General features: G+C 42.3%; 1 protein-coding gene across 5 annotated transcripts in view; it reads right to left on the reverse strand.

The window, feature by feature from the left end:
* The window catches only part of REXO1 (RNA exonuclease 1 homolog), a 559659-nt gene that overhangs the window by 35307 nt on the left and 505207 nt on the right, over positions 1 to 19145 (reverse strand). For 4 of the 5 annotated variants that reach the window (XM_072113777.1, XM_072113787.1, XM_072113768.1 and 1 more), the window contains one exon: positions 5543 to 5663. The exons of the other annotated variant lie outside the window; for it this stretch is intronic. In XM_072113777.1, the coding sequence (XP_071969878.1) occupies positions 5543 to 5663 (121 nt within the window). The remainder of the gene's footprint in view (positions 1 to 5542; positions 5664 to 19145) is intronic. 5 annotated transcript variants of the gene reach the window in all.

A 19145-nucleotide genomic window follows, 5' to 3' on the forward strand; every position in this document is an offset into this window, starting at 1 on the left:
CTAAAAGTTTGATCCACAGGTGTTCCGGTCCTTGGTGGCCCGAGAGTCATCAGAAGTGAAGGAAGTGTGGAGGAAGGCTGGAGCCCAGATGCCGATGGGACCTGGATGCTGGGAGAGAGGGTGTGCCTGCCCAGAGCCCTGCACCCCACAGTAAGTCAAGTAGCCCACGGACACACACAGACATCCAAAATGACCATGCTAGCGCTCATAAACCACCAGTGGTTTCCCCCGGACATTACTACCCCAGTCACTAGACTAGTGAAAGCCTGTATAGTCTGTGCTTGCCACAACCCGGGTAAGGTGGCAAAGACCCCACAGAAGGTGACACCCAAGCTGCTGTATCCCTTCCAAAGACTGCAGATGGATTTTATCCAGCTCCAAAAAGTGGTACATAGGAATACGTGCTTGTGTGCATTGATCTCTTTCCAGGGTGGCCAGAAGCTTCTCCCATGACCAAGGCAGGTTTGGACTTCCAGAGACCATAGAGTCCGGTCGCAGAACCCACTTCACTGGACAGGTAAAGACTGAAACCTTGTCCCTCCTGGGTGTAGAACAGGCCCTGCATACCCCTTGCCCTTCCCAAGTTAGTGGTGGGATTGAGAGACTAAAACGGCACTCTTAAGTTAGAGATCCGGGAGGCCATGGAAGTAACAGGGAAACGATGGCGCGAGTGCTTTCATGCTGCCCACCATTGAGTTAGGACCACACCCAACAGAAAGATGGGATTGTCCCCCTTTGAAGTATTTTTTGGCTGTGCACCCAGACTAGGCCTCTACTTTCCACAGACCCTATATCTGATGGCAGAAAACCAGGTGGAATATGCCACACAGTTGAGCCAGGCCTTGGAAAAGGTCCGCAAAAGTGTTTCTGATTCCTTTTCAGATCCAGACAGAGACCTCAGGGCGCATAACCTGAAGCCTGGAGACTACGTGGTGGTAAAGAGACACACCAGAGAGAGAGAGAGTCTGGAGGCTCGCTACGACGGTTCTTTCCAAGTCCTACTGACCAGTGCCACGTCTGTGAAGCTAGAGGGAAGTCAGCATGCTTCCACGCTTTCTATTGCAAACTTACTTATTCTTCTTGCTAGCTGGTCTCTTCTGACTGACTGTATGCTCAGGGACACCCCAACCATGACTATCACTGTATCTTCAGGGGTGACCAGGATGCCCCAGGGTAGGAGACTTTACCTACGGTTGGTGCAATAAGACAATGACCTTCTTTAACATTGACAGCACAGGTAGCCCTGTATTAGCAGTGTCTGATGTGTACTGGATTTGTGGGGATAGGAGAGTCAGGTCAGGTCTAGAGGCTGAGAAAGTGAGTATGCTGTGATAAAGTTTGTGCATTCCTTCCTTGTGATCCCCAGGGATAAGTTTGATTAGACACATAAAGAAAAGGTAGAGAATCCCTAAGGATTCTGGAAGAGAGAAGCACCTAGATGACAACATTTATATAGATACAGTGGGAACACCAAGGGGGGTCCCAGATGAGTTCAAGGCCCACAATCAGATATGGGCAGGTCTAGAGTTCATTATTCCCCAGACACCACCACCCTGTAGGCTATTTAATACTGATGCCAGCACATACTTTAGTTAGGCACAGCGATCTTTAGTTTAGCTAAAAAAGATTAACTCACATATGTAAATTAGCCCTCCGGTGCTACCCCCTAAGTCAGTGATGGCGAACCTATGGCACGGGTGCCAGAGGCGGCACTCAGAGCCCTTTCTGTGGGCACCCAGGCCATCGCCCCAGCACAACAGACAGGGCTCAAAGAATCTTCCTGCAGTTCCAAGCCACTTAAAATCTTCTGCTATTAGACATATTTTTATACTTACTTCGCTACTTGGGTCTGTAGACAGGGCTGAATTGTTTTTGGAGGAACTCCTGCTGGCCCCACGATTCTCTGTGTACAGAGGGATACTAGAGAGAAGCTAAAATGATGCAAATTGTCCATCTTTCTACTATGATGCTGTCCTTAGGAGGCCAATATGATTAAAATTGTTGAAGAACACGGAACAATAAGTTACTGCTTTAACGTTTAGTTGGCAACTCACGATAAATAAGGGGTGTTTTGGGTTGCAGTTTGGGCACTCGGCCGCTAAAAGGTTCGCCATCACTGCCCTAAGTCATCAGCCCTCTGTCTATGCCTTCCAATTGTTAATTATTCACACCTGCATGAATAAATAACAATAGGAAGGCATAGACGGAGGGCTGATGACGTAGAGGTAGCACCGGAGGGCTAAATTTACATATGTGAGTTAATCGTTTTTTTAGCTAAACTAAAAATCGCTGTGCCTAACCAAAGTATCTGCCGGCATCAGTATTAAATAGCCTACAGGATGGTGTGCTTGTATGATTTCATCATGTGAGCAGTGGTAGGTTACCTTTAACTGTTTTTATTGTAATCAACAGAGATTTGTGAATTATATCCGAGATGCTTCCCAGAACCGCAAGGCTTTGGATATGACCATTGCTGAGAAGGGAGGAGTCTGTAAGATGGTGGGAATGGCTTGTCGCATATACATCCCAGATTACATCGCCCCCTATGGATCCATTACCCATGCTCGTGAAAAGAGTGAAGGACTGTCCAGGGAACTCAAGAGAAACTCTGGAGTGGACACTGTCATTCACTTTGTGGTTGGGGGATTGCACGTTGCACGTTGTGTGGTCCCCCTCATCAAGTCCACCATGTCCCAGATGGCCGTCCGGGCAGTAAGAACCACGACAGGAGAAGTGCTCGGAATGGAGAATGATTCCCCTTTGGAGAACCAGCCTGATAATAAACCTGTGAACTATGGGAATTTGATGTGATGTGATGTGATTTGAGTGTGCAGACCTTTAACCCTTTTAGTGACTGGCCTCTGGGGGATCTGGTGAAGAGTTAAACAAGTCCAGCAGGTAAGGGCTTAGCCTACCATTGGGTACCTGGAGCTTGAGGAGGTTGCTTTAAGAGGTTGTAGGTCTGCAGTCTCAAACAAGGGGGGAATTGTTGGTGATATATTCCTCTACAGCGGCCATCTTGGGGGGGGGGATATGTTGCCCACTCAGAAGCTATAGAGTTAAATATTTTAATTCAGCTATTTTTCTTATTTAAACTGTTGTTTTCCTTTACCGTCCTTCAGGCCTCTGTATTCTTGTTATTTTGGTTATGAAGAAGCTTCTAGGAGCCATTGTGTAGATAAGCATGGCTGTAAACAAGTCCTATTCATTTTTCCCAGAATGTGCTGGTAAAAAAACATAATGGCCAATAGAAGTGCCTTATCTCCTTTCATGCAACACCCCAAATGCTGATTTCTATGTGCTAAAATACAGCTGTGTCTGTTTGAAATAAACAGTGTGATTTGAGTGCATCTAAAGAACGGACTGTGTCTTTCTTTTACTCTGTCATCTCGCTGCCGGCAGCTATCTCATCCTCCATCAAAGGGTTAATTAGGACTCACCTTACAAAAGTCAAGAGGGCTGTTGGGGCCCTGCATATAAATCCCTATCATCCTCATACGTTTTGGATTAAATGATGATGTCATCCAGGTTTCAAAGTTCCGGTGTCCCAAACATCTCTCCATTAACAACTGAAAAGTACCCAGGGCATTGCACAAGCCAAAGGGCAATTATTGAACTTGAAGAGGCCCATTGATTTGGTGAAGGCCATCTTCTCCCCATCTTCAAGTGCCATGACCACCCGACCCTACGGCCACAAGGGATTTCACGGCCCCAACAGCAGTAACATCAACCAGATTGAGATGGCTGGTTGGATATCATTCCACAGGAGTAGTTATCAGCCTGGTAAAGGTAGCTACCGGCTGGAGAGGATAGTTGGCTGCTTCAGACACATGTGCTTTCAGGAAGGTTACTAGAAGAAGACTTCTAGCCACAATATAATTATATATATACGAGAGACAGGCAGCCCCACACAGACAGACAGAGAAAGAGACAGAGAGAGAGAGAACTTTGCAATAGGGAAATATATTGGATCTTAAAACTAGATTCACCTGTTGTTCCAACCACCATTCACACTGGATTTCCACATTTTTTTTGTCTCTTATAGCGATTTTCCTTTGCACCTTTCACAATGGGTTATAAAGTTTGTTTTGAATATTTTGAGGAGTGCAGTTTCTAAAATGGCATAATTTGTGTGGGAGGGTTCTATCATATACGCCTAGTAAAGTCACTTCTTAATAAATTGATCCCTCCAAAAATAGGTTTTGACAGTGTTTGTGGAAATCTTAAAAATCACACCTAAAGTTATAAGCTTCCTAACATCCTATAAAAATTGAAAGGATGAAAAATAATGTCAAGTTAACCCCTTAGTGACACACATGAAAAGGCTCTAGTAACCGGCCATTTTTAGCAAATTTTCATAAGCGCCGGGTTTAAGGGCCATAACTAGTTTAAAAGGTAATAAAGGTTTAAACATTTTTTTCCATTTTTACTTTTATTTGGGTTTTTTTTGTAATGTATAGTCCTTTTTTAAAATGTTCAAATGAACTCAAAATAAACATTATTAATTATTTCCCTATTTTGCTTTGCGCAAACGGGGCAGTTATGGCGATGCTTTTTGTAGTGTATTGGGGGATTTTTTTTAAATATATGGGGAAATATCATCATATTTTGATTAATATTTTTTTTTTCCCTTATCCCTAGTAACTCAGGGTACCTTTGACACCTAGACACAGTGTCCTGCTCCCTGGGCTAGCGTGGGAGCAGCAGAAAACTGCAGACTCCGGACCTGCGCTCACTGACATCTAAAGTCAGCAGGCGAGCAGAGAGGAGTGAAAGCAGACTTATGGAAAATGTTCATTATCCAGTTATTATGACAACATACATGTTTTCAAAATTTTCTCCAAATTTCTCAGGGATGACACAAAAAAAATCATATTTTTGCATCACATATCACTTTGATTCACAGACCTCATTCAGACTTATTAAATATCCCCATTTCAATGTCTATTTAAAAATAAAAACAAATATCCCTTAAAGGGTTTGGCCACTCTTTAACATAAATTGCCTATGTGCCTTTACTGCCTTAATAAAATTCCCTGAATGTTCACCAAGTCATTCATCATCATGCTTCCTTAATTGCTGTGTGCAGACTCTGTGCACTGTAGGATGTTTCTTTACATTTCTGGACAATCATAAATAGGAGGGACCTGCGGCAGGTGATGATGACTCATCCTGCCCCCCGACCTCCCTTGTTTCTTTCAATGAGACCGATTGAGGGAAAAAAAAAAAACACACTGGAAGCTGCCATTACAGACAGACTTAAGGAAGGAGAAACAAAGTTGCGTGGAGATGCAAATTGCAGCATGGGGATACAGGTTAAGGCTGAAGCTCTCAAAGGAGGCAAAAACACAGGTACTATGTAGAGACATGTCTAATGGATGAGAAGTGTGACATGTCACAAGAAGTTTTTGAAGAGTGGTGGGTACAAAAGGAAGAAGCTAATCTGAAAAGAGATACTACTGTAAGTGCTTAATGGTGAAATAGTCAATAGTGAAAATTACTGGAAGCATACTGATTTTAATATGAACAGTATGGAACTTACCACTGTCTTGGATAATACGCTTTAGATAATCAGCCATTAATGAACGAAGTGCTCGCTTATATGGCAGTCCAAGGCGGTGAGGGAAGACAACTGCTGTATCCACTACAGTGGGATGAATAAGCTTAAAAGAAAATAACAAGCAGCATTTATTAAAGGAGCACTTTACATGTATTAAGACTGCGGTCAAATGCATAATAAGTTACATGAATAACATGCCATAAACTGGGGAAAAAAAAAACACACAACCCTCAAATGTATTTTAGCTCAGGATTATTGGTTTCAATGAAGATGTGCTGCAATATGCCAAACAAATCATCAACTGAAATGGTGCTGGTTCATGATAGCGTTTTTTGAACCTCATGTAAAACTATGTTAATTAGTTTATTAATTTTGCCTAATATTACTGCTTGCATTGTAAGGAGAACAAGACATTCAGTAATTAACCCTAAAAATTGCGATACAACCATCAATATAAAAATGTAAAAATAATAACCTCAGAGATCAGCACTTCCATAAATGTTAGCATATGTCTCTCAACCTGCAAAACCATGCCCATTTTTCGTACTTGTGACCCATTGTGGCTGGTATTGGGAGTTTGGGAGAAAAACTAGGGGAATGGGTTGACCACTTTCTACAACCCTTAACAAGGGTCTCCCCTAGTTTTATACAAGACACTAAACATTTACTTCAGAAAATGGAAAATATGGAATAGAAAGATGGCTACGGATGGGCTACGTGCGATGTTACAGCCTTGTATTCCTCTATTCCCCATGAGCTAGGGTTGTACTATCTAAGTAAACACTTACAGAGATACAGTACATACAGTAGTCAACTCAAGGAATTCCTCCTAATGGCTGTTGAGTTCCTAATCAAATATAATTTTTTCATGTTGGACAACAGCTTTTATTTGCAAGTGGAGGGGGCCCCGATGGGGGCCATTTTTCCCCCTCCCTTGCAAATATATTTATGACCCAATAGGAGGAGCTCTTCAGATTTTGAGGTACATAAAGAACAGTTGATTGATAGACTTTAACAAAGAAAGTATAAAAGGAATGACATTTACAGGGCTACAAGAATCGCAAGAATAACACAAAACTCCTTACTACAACATGCAGAACTCCAGATATCAGATGTAAAAAATTACCTAATGTTTTATACCACATATAGCAACCAGTTTAGGAAAATTGCTAACATAATTAAACGGAGTATCCCAATTTTACAACAGGACCACAAGTAAGAACCTATTTTATTGGAAGGGGTAAAAATTGTCTCTAAGAGAGCGCCCTCTCTGAGTGTCCAATTATCCCCTTCCCTGTTTCTCAGCGAGAAATCCACCACACAATCCACTTGGTTGAATTATCCGGGTAATTACAAATGCGGACATTTAAGATGCACTGCATGTGAATACATAGATAGTGGGAAAACATTTACGTCATGTACCACTAAGAAATCATATGATATCAAAACATATATCAACTGTAATAGTAGCAATTGTGTTTACATTGTGGAATGCTTTTTATGTGAGAAGCAGTATGAAGTGCATACATCTGGCCCGTTGAAAGTGAGAATTCGTTGACATCTATCAGACATATATAATACCTCCGTGAACGTGTCAGCAGCATCCCGTCACTTTAGGGAGAAACACGCTAAAAGTACTACAGGATTTAAATGGAAAGGGATTGAAAGGATACATAAGAAAATCAGAGGGGGCGATGTCAAGAGGAGGTTATTAAACAGAGAGAGTTTCTGGATGTTCTTGCTTGAATCAAGACAACCGCAACCGCAAGACAGAATGTCATCCTTGGATGCCCAGGCCTTTTTGAGTTCCCAAGCTCACCAGTCAATTCCTTTTTTCTCAGAATGTACCCGACTGTTGATTTTGCTACTCCAAGCATGTCTGCCATCTCTCTGATGGATTTTTTCTTTTTTTTCAGCCTCAGGATGTTCTGCTTCACCTCAATTGAGAGTTCCATTGACCGCATGTTGTCTGGTCACACCAACAGCTTCCAAAACCACACATCTGGAATCAACCCCAGACCTTTTAACTACTTCATTGATTACAGGTTAGCGAGGGAGACGCCTTCAGAGTTAATTGCAGCCCTTAGAGTCCATTGTCCAATTACTTTTGGTCCCTTGAAAAAGAGGAGGCTATGCATTACAAAGCTATGATTCCTAAACCCTTTCTCCGATTTGGATGTGGAAACTCTCATATTGCAGCTGGGAGTGTGCACTTTCAGCCCATATTATATATATAATTGTATTTCTGAACATGTTTTTGTAAACAGCTAAAATAACAAAACTTGTGTCACTGTCCAAATATTTCTGGCCCTAACTGTATGTACAAGAATATGACTACTATAATACTGCCCCCTATGTACAAGAATATAATTACTTTAATACTGCCCCCTATGTACAAGAATATAACTACTATCATACTACCCCCAATGTACAAATTTATAACTACTATCATACTACCCCCTATGTACAAGTTTATAACTACTATCATACTACCCCCTATGTACAAATTTATAACTACTAACTACTATAAACACCCCTCTTCACTGTCAGCAGCCCTGCTGTATGTGATTATATCATCACAGGTCCTTTAGCTGGCAGGCTATAGGAGCTGTATTTCTGTATAGAAATACAGCTGCTTTAGCGACCCCTGCAGAGAGACCTTGAATGATGTCATTCAAGGTCCCGCAGAAACTAGTGTGGGTATAATGCACAACTGTTTTATCACATTTTTGCTGTGATTCGTGGCAAAAACGCAATAAAATCATGGTTCCGATGGCTTTAGGCGACCCCTGTGTTTTGGTTGTTTAACCCCCACAGGTTGAGAACCGTTGCCATAGATAAAGAAATATACAACCCAAACCATACAAAAAAAAAAAAGAAAACTATGTAACAACCCATGTAAGAAAAGTAAAAATATTGGGCACATTTAATTGTAAAAAGATTCACTTTTCAATTTCACTGACAAATGTAATAAATCATGTGAAACTGCAGTATTTCTATAGAAATTTAGGGAGCATTTTACCCACTTACCCATCACAGGATATAGTAACATTGGACAGTGAAAATAAGAAATGTTTTTCTTTCAATGAAAACCTAAAATATGGATAACAAACAGCTAGGATTGGAATAAAAAGAGTGCTATTCTTCTTAACCCCTTATCACCGACACTAGTTTTCAGCTCAATGACAAGACTCGATTTTTCAAATCTGACATGTATCATGATTATTGGTTAGAACTTCGGAACGCTTTAACATATCGAGGTGATTTTGAGAATGTTTTCTCGTGACACACTGTACTTCATGTTAGTTCTAAATTTAAGTCATAAGTTTTGCATTTCGTTCTGAAAAAAAGTGAAAATTTGGCAAAAGTTTCTAAAAATTCTTCATTTTCCAAGTTTGAAATGTTCTGCTTTCCAGACAGGAAAATACGAATCTTGATTTAAAACTTAGCTTTTACTGAAATGGTTAAAGATAAACAGTAATATGGCTTCAAGGTAAATTGTGTGAACGCATGGTACCCATCTGAAAAAGAAAGACAATACAGGTGTGAACCTGGTGGCCCCCTTTGTGAGGTTCAAAGATGTATATGAGTCTGGAAATAAAAGGGAAAGCTCACCTTTGTGGGCTACACATCTTGTAATGTCAATGATCCATATCTACACTCTGGTCTTCGGATGCTCTTCCGTTATGATGCCGAGAAAGTATCAGTAAGATGGTTACGAGCACCTTATGTCCATACAGAGTGTAGAGAAAATAAAGAATAAGGGTGATGTGACTGTTGGCGTTAGAGGCAAGGGTCAGAATGGCTTGCACTCTCCCTGTTAATGCCCTATATCCAAGGTTTAGAACACCCTGATGACCTAACCTATCTATAGTAGATAGTCTTATAGATAAAGTAAAGAATATGTCAAAGGGCTTTTGCGCAACCAAATCCCGACAGGGCCTGTTTCACCCTTTTGGGCTCATCAGGGGATAGTTAGGTTCACCTTTAGGAAACCCTAATGAAAAACAACAGTATAACCGACATATATTAAAATGTGCATGGCTATAAAAAGTGTAGGTGGTAAAATGTAATCCAGTGAATACATCTTCTTACCTTGCACTAATGAATGGTGCAGGAATTATTAAGATATCCTTAATAAGGAAAGAGGTTGATCTGTAACCACAATAGATGTCAATATGAACTTTCCAAACCGGGAGTAAATGTGCAATGATCTCAAATGGTGGATGTCCTACCTTAAGGAAAGATGGTTAGGTGCTGAAGCGCTGCGGGGGTGCATCTAGCCACTTGTCTATGTGGACTACAGAATGTGGGCAAAACTTACCGTGAATTCCGTCGCAGAGTAGGGGACCATCTGGGTGACATTAAACATAACCGGGATAAACCCCTTGCCAGGCACATACAAGAGAGACATAGGGGAAGTATTAAGGGACTCACTTTTGTGGGTATCGACCTAGTTAAACCCCCAGAACGAGGAGGAGACTGGGACCGGATTTTGAGACAAAAAGAATCTCAATGGATCTTTAAACTCAAGACAGAGTCCCCACAAGGACTTAATGAACAATTGAGTTTTGCCTGCTTTCTATGACTTGACTTATTTTACTGACTTTTGATATAAAACTTTTTTGTGGATACAACTTTACCAAGCACTTTAGTACCACAATACTCACTATTTTACCTCTACTAGCCTCTATTTTCTTCTTGGTATCTTGGCCCCGATTTCTAAATCCCCACTCGCTAATCATTGGGACAAGTGCATATTTGTAATTTTACAATTTATTTGTCCGATACCTCAGGATTCCCATTACTATATAGGGATTCCTTAGCGCACATTATCACCCATTTTATCCGCGTGTTGCCCCGTCCCCAGAGACGTCCGCCACTGTCCGGTAGGGGCATCGTTTTTGCCCTCCCCATCTGACTTCGGTGGACGCCTCTGCGCGTGCGCGGGGTGTGCGCCCCGGTGATCCTCCGTGCATTGCTTTCGGCATGCGCGTTCGGGCCCTGGGGCGGGCACCAATGTGGAGGCGTACCCAGCGCTCTCCACTTCCGGGCATGCGCACGCCCAGCCCGCCACCGGCCACACCAACCAATACGGAGTGGGACCGGTCTGGTGGGAGGAGCGTTGGGGGCGGGATCCCATACACGCGGCGCGCTTTAAAGTTTATGTCGCACGCCAGCGCAGAGAGGACTCACTGGTTGTCAGCTGCGAACGGGGCTGTGTTCATCTGCACCCCCGCAGCGCTTCAGCACCTAACCATCTTTCCTTAAGGTAGGACATCCACCATTTGAGATCATTGCACATTTACTCCCGGTTTGGGAAGTTCATATTGACATCTATTGTGGTTACAGATCAACCTCTTTCCTTATTAAGGATATCTTCATAATTCCTGCACCATTCATTAGTGCAAGGTAAGAAGATGTATTCACTGGATTACATTTTACCACCTACACTTTTTATAGCCATGCACATTTTAATATATGTCGGTTATACTGTTGTTTTTCATTAGGGTTTCCTAAAGGCGAACCTAACTATCCCCTGATGAGCCCAAAAGGGTGAAACAGGCCCTGTCGGGATTTGGTTGCGCAAAAGCCCTTTGACATATTCTTTACTTTATCTATAAGACTATCTACTACAATTTTTGCACTTACTTGCATCTTGACTGGGACTATACCTATAGACTAGGTCCGATAAAAGGGCCAGCTACCTAGGGTAAGGTTCCGGTCGGGGCTGTGGCCATTTAGGGCCACAACCCCGAGGTTAGGTCATCAGGGTGTTCTAGACCTTGGATATAGGGCATTAACAGGGAGAAATCAAGCCATTCTGACCCTTGCCTCTAACGCCAACAGTCACATCACCCTTATTCTTTATTTTCTCTACACTCTGTATGGACATAAGGTGCTCGTAACCATCTTACTGATACTTTCTCGGCATCATAACGGATGAGCATCCGGAGACCAGAGTGTAGATATGGATCATTGACATTACAAGATGTGTAGCCCACAAAGGTGAGCTTTCCCTTTTATTTCCAGACTCATATACATCTTTGAACCTCACAAAGGGGGCCACCAGGTTCACACCTGTATTGTCTTTCTTTTTCAGATGGGTACCATGCGTTCACACAATTTACCTTGAAGCCATATTACTGTTTGTTTATCTTTAACCATTTCAGTAAAAGCTAAGTTTTAAATCACGATTTGTATTTTCCTTATATAGTTCATAGTGATTCAGGCTTCTCTTACCCAGTACCATTTGTGTAATTACAATTTTTGTAAATAATTTCCAGACAGGAAACAAAACTACCCAAAAAGCTCTATAATTAACATTTTCGGAATGTCTTCTTTATGTTGGGATGATATTTTATGCGTCCTGTCATTTTTCTACGATGTTATGAGGCGCAGAACTTTAGGTGCGATTTTTCTCATTTTCATAAAAATTGCTAAAACTCACATTTTGAGGGACAACTCAGCTTTCAAGTGACTTTGTAAGGCCTATATGATAATAAAACCCCAAAAATTACCCCACTATAGAAACTTCACCCCTCAATGTATGTAAAGCAACTTCTATTGAGTCTATTAACCCTTTAAGTGTTTCACATGGGTTAAAACAATATGGACCTGCGATTTAGAAACTTTTGAATTTTGTTGAAAAATACATAAATTTAGGCCAAAACTGACAGTTTCATAATAAATAAAATGATGAAACGCTCTGCAATGTCTAATGCCCAATTTCTCCCGAGTGTACTGATACCCCATACTTGGTGGTAAACTGCTGTATGGGCGCACGGCCAAGCATAGGATCAAAGCAGCGCTACTCACAGCAGATTTGTATTGTCACATTGTACAAGCTATAAATTTTAATTTTTTTTGGTAATGCGAACATATGAGGGCTTATTATTTGCGTGGTGAGATACAATGTATAGATAATTCATTTTGGGGGTCTATAGCTTATTCATGAGATTTTATTAACTATTTCAAGGGTGACACAAACAAAATCATCAATTTTTATTTTGGATTTTTAGCACTTTTTTAAAAAATAATATTTTATCTTTAGTCTCTGGTTCACTACGATTACGGTGATACCTCATTTATATCGTTTTTCTTATCTTTGCTCAATTTTACTGAGCAAAACCAATATTGGAGAAAATCGCATTGTTTTTACTATTGACAACTTTTCAGGGTCATAACTTTTGTATCTTTCTGTTTTCAGATCTGGTTGAGGGCTTATTTTTTGCGAAAAGAGTTGTTCTATTCAGTCGTATCATATTAGGGAACATAGCTTTTTTTTAATCACTTTTTGATGAAAAATTGTATATTTTTTCGTAGTTTTTTTTTCGTCGTTCACCGAGCGGGTTCATTATTGATTTAGATTTATTGTACAGATTAATACGGACGCGGTGATACCAAATATGTACATTTTTCGTGTGTTTTTGTGCTTTATATACTGTATTTGCATTATATGTGTAACTGGGGAGATTATGGGACTTTATTTTATTTATTTAATTATTATAAAATGATTAAATTTTTTTTTTTTAAACTTTCATACATTTTCCAAATTTTGGCTTGAACAAGCGATCATCCGATCACTTATTCAAGCCTCTACACTGCAATACACTTGTATTGCAGTGTATAGTGTAAGTAACTGAGCATGCTGCGCATACTCAGTTACATACAGCCGGGTCCTGCCAGGAAGGCAGAACCCGGCGAGAAGAGGAGCCGGAAGCCTCGGGTCATTCGCTGGACCCTGGGCAGGAGGGATCGGATCCTCCGGTAAGCACACCGGGGGGTTCAATCCACATGGGTCATACTTGACCGCGGCGTGTAAGGGGTTAAACACCCAGGATCAGAGTTTTTCCGATCCCGGGTGTTAGTGCCGGGTCTGGGCTGTGATATCACAGCCCGACATCGGCACTATAGTGACCAGATATGCCCCGAAATCTTCTTCTGACGTGGCGGCGTAGAAAGGCGTCGCGTCAGAAGAAGTACCCTTAATGACCGACGTAGATTCCCGATAGGGCGGTCATTAAGGGGTTAAAATGGTCCCTATGCTCCTTTACGTTGCTTTTGTATTTTTCATTTTTGCTATGACCATTTTTTTGACTGCAACCAGCATTATCTATCTATACCGTGTCTACATTTGTATAAGTGTCATACCATTAACCCCTACGGGTTAAAAGTGAAAAACCACTTTTAAGACGTTTGTTAACCCTTTATGAGTTTTATAGAGGTTAAAAAAATGGAGGTGCAGTCTGCAAATTGTAATATTTTTTCACAAAACACTCATTTTGGGTGGAAAATTAAACATTTACAATGGATTCAATGAAAAAAGGCTCCACAAAAGTTTGATATCCAATTCCTCCCGAGTACACCGATACTCTATATGTAGTGGTAACCTGCTGTATGGGCGCACGGCTGGGCATAGAAGAGAAGGAGGCACCATCCAGATAAGATTTGCTATGTCACATTCTACAGGCTATAATTTTCTTCTTTTCTTAATATGGACCTATAGAGGCTTATTTCTTTTGGTAGGTAATTTTGGTAGGTAATTTTGGGGGCATCTATAGCTAATTGGTGAGATTTGATTAACTCTTTGTTGGTAGAGGAAATGAAAATCATCAATTTTTAGGAAAAGGTTTGTGTTTTTTTTTTATCGTTAACCATACCATAAAAATAGTATATTATTTTAATTCTATGGGTCGCCACGATTACAAAAATACCTCATTTATATAGATTTTTTTATTTTTTCCCATTTTTACTGAATAAAAACTAAATTTGGACAAAATCTTGTTCATTTTAGCATCACGTTTTCATATGCATAACTTTTTTATTTTTCGGCTGACAAATCTGGTTAAGGGCTTATTTTTTGCGAGAAGAGTTGCTCTTTTGAGTGGGCTTTTTTTAGAGTGCATAACATTTTTTAAATCACTTTTTAGAGCTTTTTTTTATAGGGTATTAATTAAAAATGATCTTGTTTCGGAAAGTTTTTGCGTTTTTTTTTCCTCTGGTGTTTACCGTGCGGGTCCACTAACGATTCTGTTTTATTATACAGATTGTTACGGACGCGGCAATACCAAATATGCGGGGGGCTTTTTGTGTTTTTTTATACTTGACCGCGGCGTGTAAGGGGTTAACAACCGCAATCGGAGTCGGCTACGATCGCGGGTGTTAGCGCAGGCTGTCAGCTGTGATAGACAGTTGACAGCCGCTGCTTCTGGTGCCGGCTTCGTTCGTGAGCCGGTGCCAGAAGCAGGACGTTATAGCACGTCCCCGTGCGCTTAGCATGTAGCCCCGGGGACGTACTATAACGTCCTGGTGCGCCTAGGGGTTAACGAGGTTTCTTATGCACTTGTGTTCAGGAGCTGGCGCCAGAAGCTTGACGTACTATTACTGCATTTTGCGGGAACGCACCTCCCGCCATGCAGTAATAGTACGTCAAATGTCGGGAAGGGGTTAAGCAGTCCGTCAAAAAAAGGCATGCGGTTTTGAAAAATGCATGCATTTTTTTGAAAATGCATCCGTTTTTGACCAGTTTGGATTTAGATAATTGGTCAAACCTGTCAAAAACGGATGCGTTTTCAAAAAATGCATACATTTTTCCAAAACGCATGCGGTTTTTAACACATGTATTTTTTGATGGACTGCTTAAAAACAGGCCAAAAACGGGTTCAAAACGCCACGTGTGCCATCACCCTTGGCCCAAAAAGGGGTTCAATATGCCACATGTAGCTGGCCTGTTTTTTAGCAGTCCATTAAAAAACGCATGTGTTAAAAAACACATTTTTTGAAAACGCATCCGTTTTACCAATTAAAACGCATTTTGAACGAAGAGTGGAAAATTCAGCACACTTAGCCTCGTTAAGTTGTATATGTGCTTCTTTATTTAGTAAAAACCATGCTGGTGCAGTAGAACTCTTCATTTGCCATCTTTGGTCCAACTTCAGATGATCTTTTGTGCACCCGCCGTTACCTGTGGAATGTGTGCTCCAAGAGGAAAGGGTGAGCTGGATTACTTCTAAAGAACTGTTTCTTCGGTTTATCATTTTTTCTGTTCAATAAACTTTATTGAAAATAGTAAGTAGCAATAAGCATGGAATTGTCAATGAGTCAGAACAGAGTTTCAGTATACAGGCTTTAAAGCATATAGACACAAGTTAGTGTATCCAGTATTACAGCCGGGTTGTAAAAGACAGTCCACATTATGCTCAAAGCGATATCAATGTCAAAATGAAGGCTGACTCCTTTAGTGAATGTATAAAGGAACTTGAGAACAAGTCTAAGTTGCTACTAAAGAAATATTAACAACACTAACCAAATTAAACATTTACAACACAGGGAACCGAAGGAAAACACATGGGGGTATACAAAGGAATAGGGAAGGTAGGGAGGGAGGGGAGAAACACACCGGGTGCAAGGGAAAGGTAAGAAGAATAAAAGAAACTTCTTAATTAGACCAGATCATCCACCACTTGTTTCTATCCAAGAGGCAAATTCTGTCGAACTCCGGAAGTCAATCCAGGGGGGACCAGACCTTGGTATACCTATCCATCTGGGACTCTGCCAGTCCCTCTATGGCTCTCATCTCCTCCATTCTCATGATATGGTTCAAGGCCTCTGCCCACTGGGCCCTTGAAGGACTTAGACTTGACTTCCAAAGTCTGGGAATAATCTGATGAGTAGCGGAAATGCAGTGTCTCAGAAATCCTTTTTTTATTGCAGAGATGGAGCCAGGAATCATAGATAGTAGCCCAATTTCTGGAAGCGGTACAACCGCGTCCAACCATAGTTTATTGTAGAGTGCAAAAACCGCTTCCCACAGACTTCTCACCCCATGGCAAGACCACCAGATATGTTCCCTGCCACATCTCCAGCATATGGTTTATAATTTTTTGAAGCCCACAACTTTTCTATACTGCACAACCTATTATATTTTGACAGCATGCCATCTTAGCATCCCAAAATATCCAAACATAACCATTAAAGAGGAGTTTTTACCTCCTCACACATGTGGATTAGCATACCATTCTGTAGGGGCTGCTACAGGGGCACTTTGAATTTTCTTTCTAGCACCAGTGTCGCAGGTATCAGTCCCATTATCTGACCATTGTAATCTATGTTTGGTCAGAGAGGAGGAGCTGGGGCTCTCTATGCTCTAGATGCTGCATTCATACATTTTGTTAGCATTCTGCTAATATTCAATTAACATTGCACTTACATTGTATTTGCCAAAATGCAATGTTACAAATTGGATGTACCGTATATACTCGAGTATAAGCCGACCCAAGTATAAGCCGAGACCCTTAATTTTACCATCAAAAACTGGGAAAACCTATTGACTCGAGTATAAGCCGAGGTAGGGAAATGCATTGGTCACAGACCCCCCCCCCCAGTATGTAGCCAGCCTGCCCCCAGTAGTATACAGCACAGCCCCCAGTAGTATACAGCACAGCCCCCAGTAGTATGCAGCACAGCCCCCAGTAGTATGCAGCACAGCCCCCAGTAGTATGCAGCACAGCCCCCAGTAGTATGCAGCACAGCCCCCAGTAGTATGCAGCACAGCCCCCAGTAGTATGCAGCACAGCCCCCAGTAGTATGCAGCACAGCCCCCAGTAGTATACAGCACAGCCCCCAGTAGTATACAGCACAGCCCCCAGTAGTATACAGCACAGCCCCCAGTAGTATACAGCACAGCTCGAGTATGATACAGCACAGCCCCCAGAAGTATACAGCACAGCCCCCAGTAGTATACAGCACTGCCCAGTCTGCCCCCAGTAGTATACAGCTTGCCCAGCGTTAAAAAAAAAAAAAAAAAAAAAAAAACTTATATACTCACCCTCCGGTGGCCCCGACGCGCAGCGCTGCTCCCCCGATGTCCGCTCGGGTCCTCTTCTGGCTTCCGCGGCCGTCTTCTTGCTTCTCTAACTTCGTGCCGGGCGCCGCCATTGCTCTCCCGCGGACGGCGCCTAGTATGACGCGCCGCTGCTGACGTCATACTAGGCGCCGCCTGGAAGAAAAACAATGGCGGCACCGGGCGCGAAGTTAGAGAAGCAAGAAGACGGCCGCGGAAGCCAGAAGAGGACCCGCACGGACATCGGGGGAGCAGCGCTGCACGTCGGGGCCACCGGAGGGTGAGTATATAAGTTTATTATTTTTTAAATATTTTTTAAGTATATATATTAAGTATTGACTCGTGTATAAGCCGAGGGGACGTTTTTCAGCACATTTTTTGTGCTGAAAAACTCGGCTTATACACGAGTATATACGGTAACTGGGATGCAAATGCAATGGAAATGTGAGTCCATTATAAATGCATACACATTGTAAAGGCAAAAGTGATGCAAGTGCAATACACACATAATGTTAAGGCCATGTAAATGAAAACGTCACACAGGTGTAAACACAAATGCAATTCAAGAGAAATGCAACGTCAATACGACGTTAATGTGAATGCAACATACAAACGCCACGTAAAATACAAATGTGACAAATGCAAATGCGAAACACAGCAAACATGACAAATGCAAACACTGTGTAAAAAAGGGTAAAAGGACATAACTGCAAATGCCACATAAGCGTAAACACGATGCATATGCAACAAATGCAAATGCTGTGTAAACGTAAGTGTAAAGATGACAAACGCAAACTCGAGTGTAAATGCGATGAAAACACAACATAAATGCAAACAGGACACAAATGAGTAAGCATAAATGTGACAAACGCAAACACTGCAAAAAGCGCAACGAGACACAATGTAAATGCAATGAAAACTTAAGCATATACATAATCGTGGCACAAAACACAATGTAAGTGCAAATGCAATGTAAGCGTAAAGGCAAGGCAAGCGCGCCAAAAGGTCACGTAAGCATAAACACGATGCAAACGCCACATACCATATATACTCGAGTATAAGCCGACCCGAGTATAAGCCGAGACCCCTAATATACAGCCTGCCCCCAGTAGTATACAGCCTGACCCAGCCTGCCCCCAGTAGTATACAGCCTACCCCCAGTAGTATACAGCCACCCCAGCCTGCCCCCAGTAGTATACAGCCACCCCAGCCTGCCCCCAGTTGTATACAGCCACCCCAGCCTGCCCCCAGTTGTATACAGCCACCCCAGCCTGCCCCCAGTTGTATACAGCCACCCCAGCCTGCCCCCAGTAGTATACAGCATGCCCCCAGTAGTATACAGCCACCCCAGCCTGCCCCCCAGTAATATACAGCATGCCCCCAGTAGTATACAGTCAGCCCAGAATTAAAAAAAAAAAAACAAACTATTTACTCACCCTCCGGTGGTCCCGATGCGCAGCGCTGCTCCCCCGATGTCATCGCGGCTCCTCTTCTGGCTTCCCAGCTCCTCTTCTTGCTTCCGCGCCGTCTTCTGTCTTCTTTAACATGGCGTTGGGCGCCGCAACTGTTCTCTCCAAAGCGGCGCCTAGTATGACGCGCCGCTGCTGATGTCATACTAGGCGCCGCACGGGAGAAGAACAATGGCGGCGCCCAGCGCGATGTTAAAGCAGACAGAAGACAGCGCGGAAGCAAGAAGAGATGCCGGGAAGCCAGAAGAGGAGCCGCGATGATCGGGGTGAG

This window comes from Engystomops pustulosus, chromosome 1, assembly GCF_040894005.1.
Source record: "Engystomops pustulosus chromosome 1, aEngPut4.maternal, whole genome shotgun sequence".
Classification (NCBI taxonomy): Eukaryota; Metazoa; Chordata; class Amphibia; order Anura; family Leptodactylidae; genus Engystomops; species Engystomops pustulosus.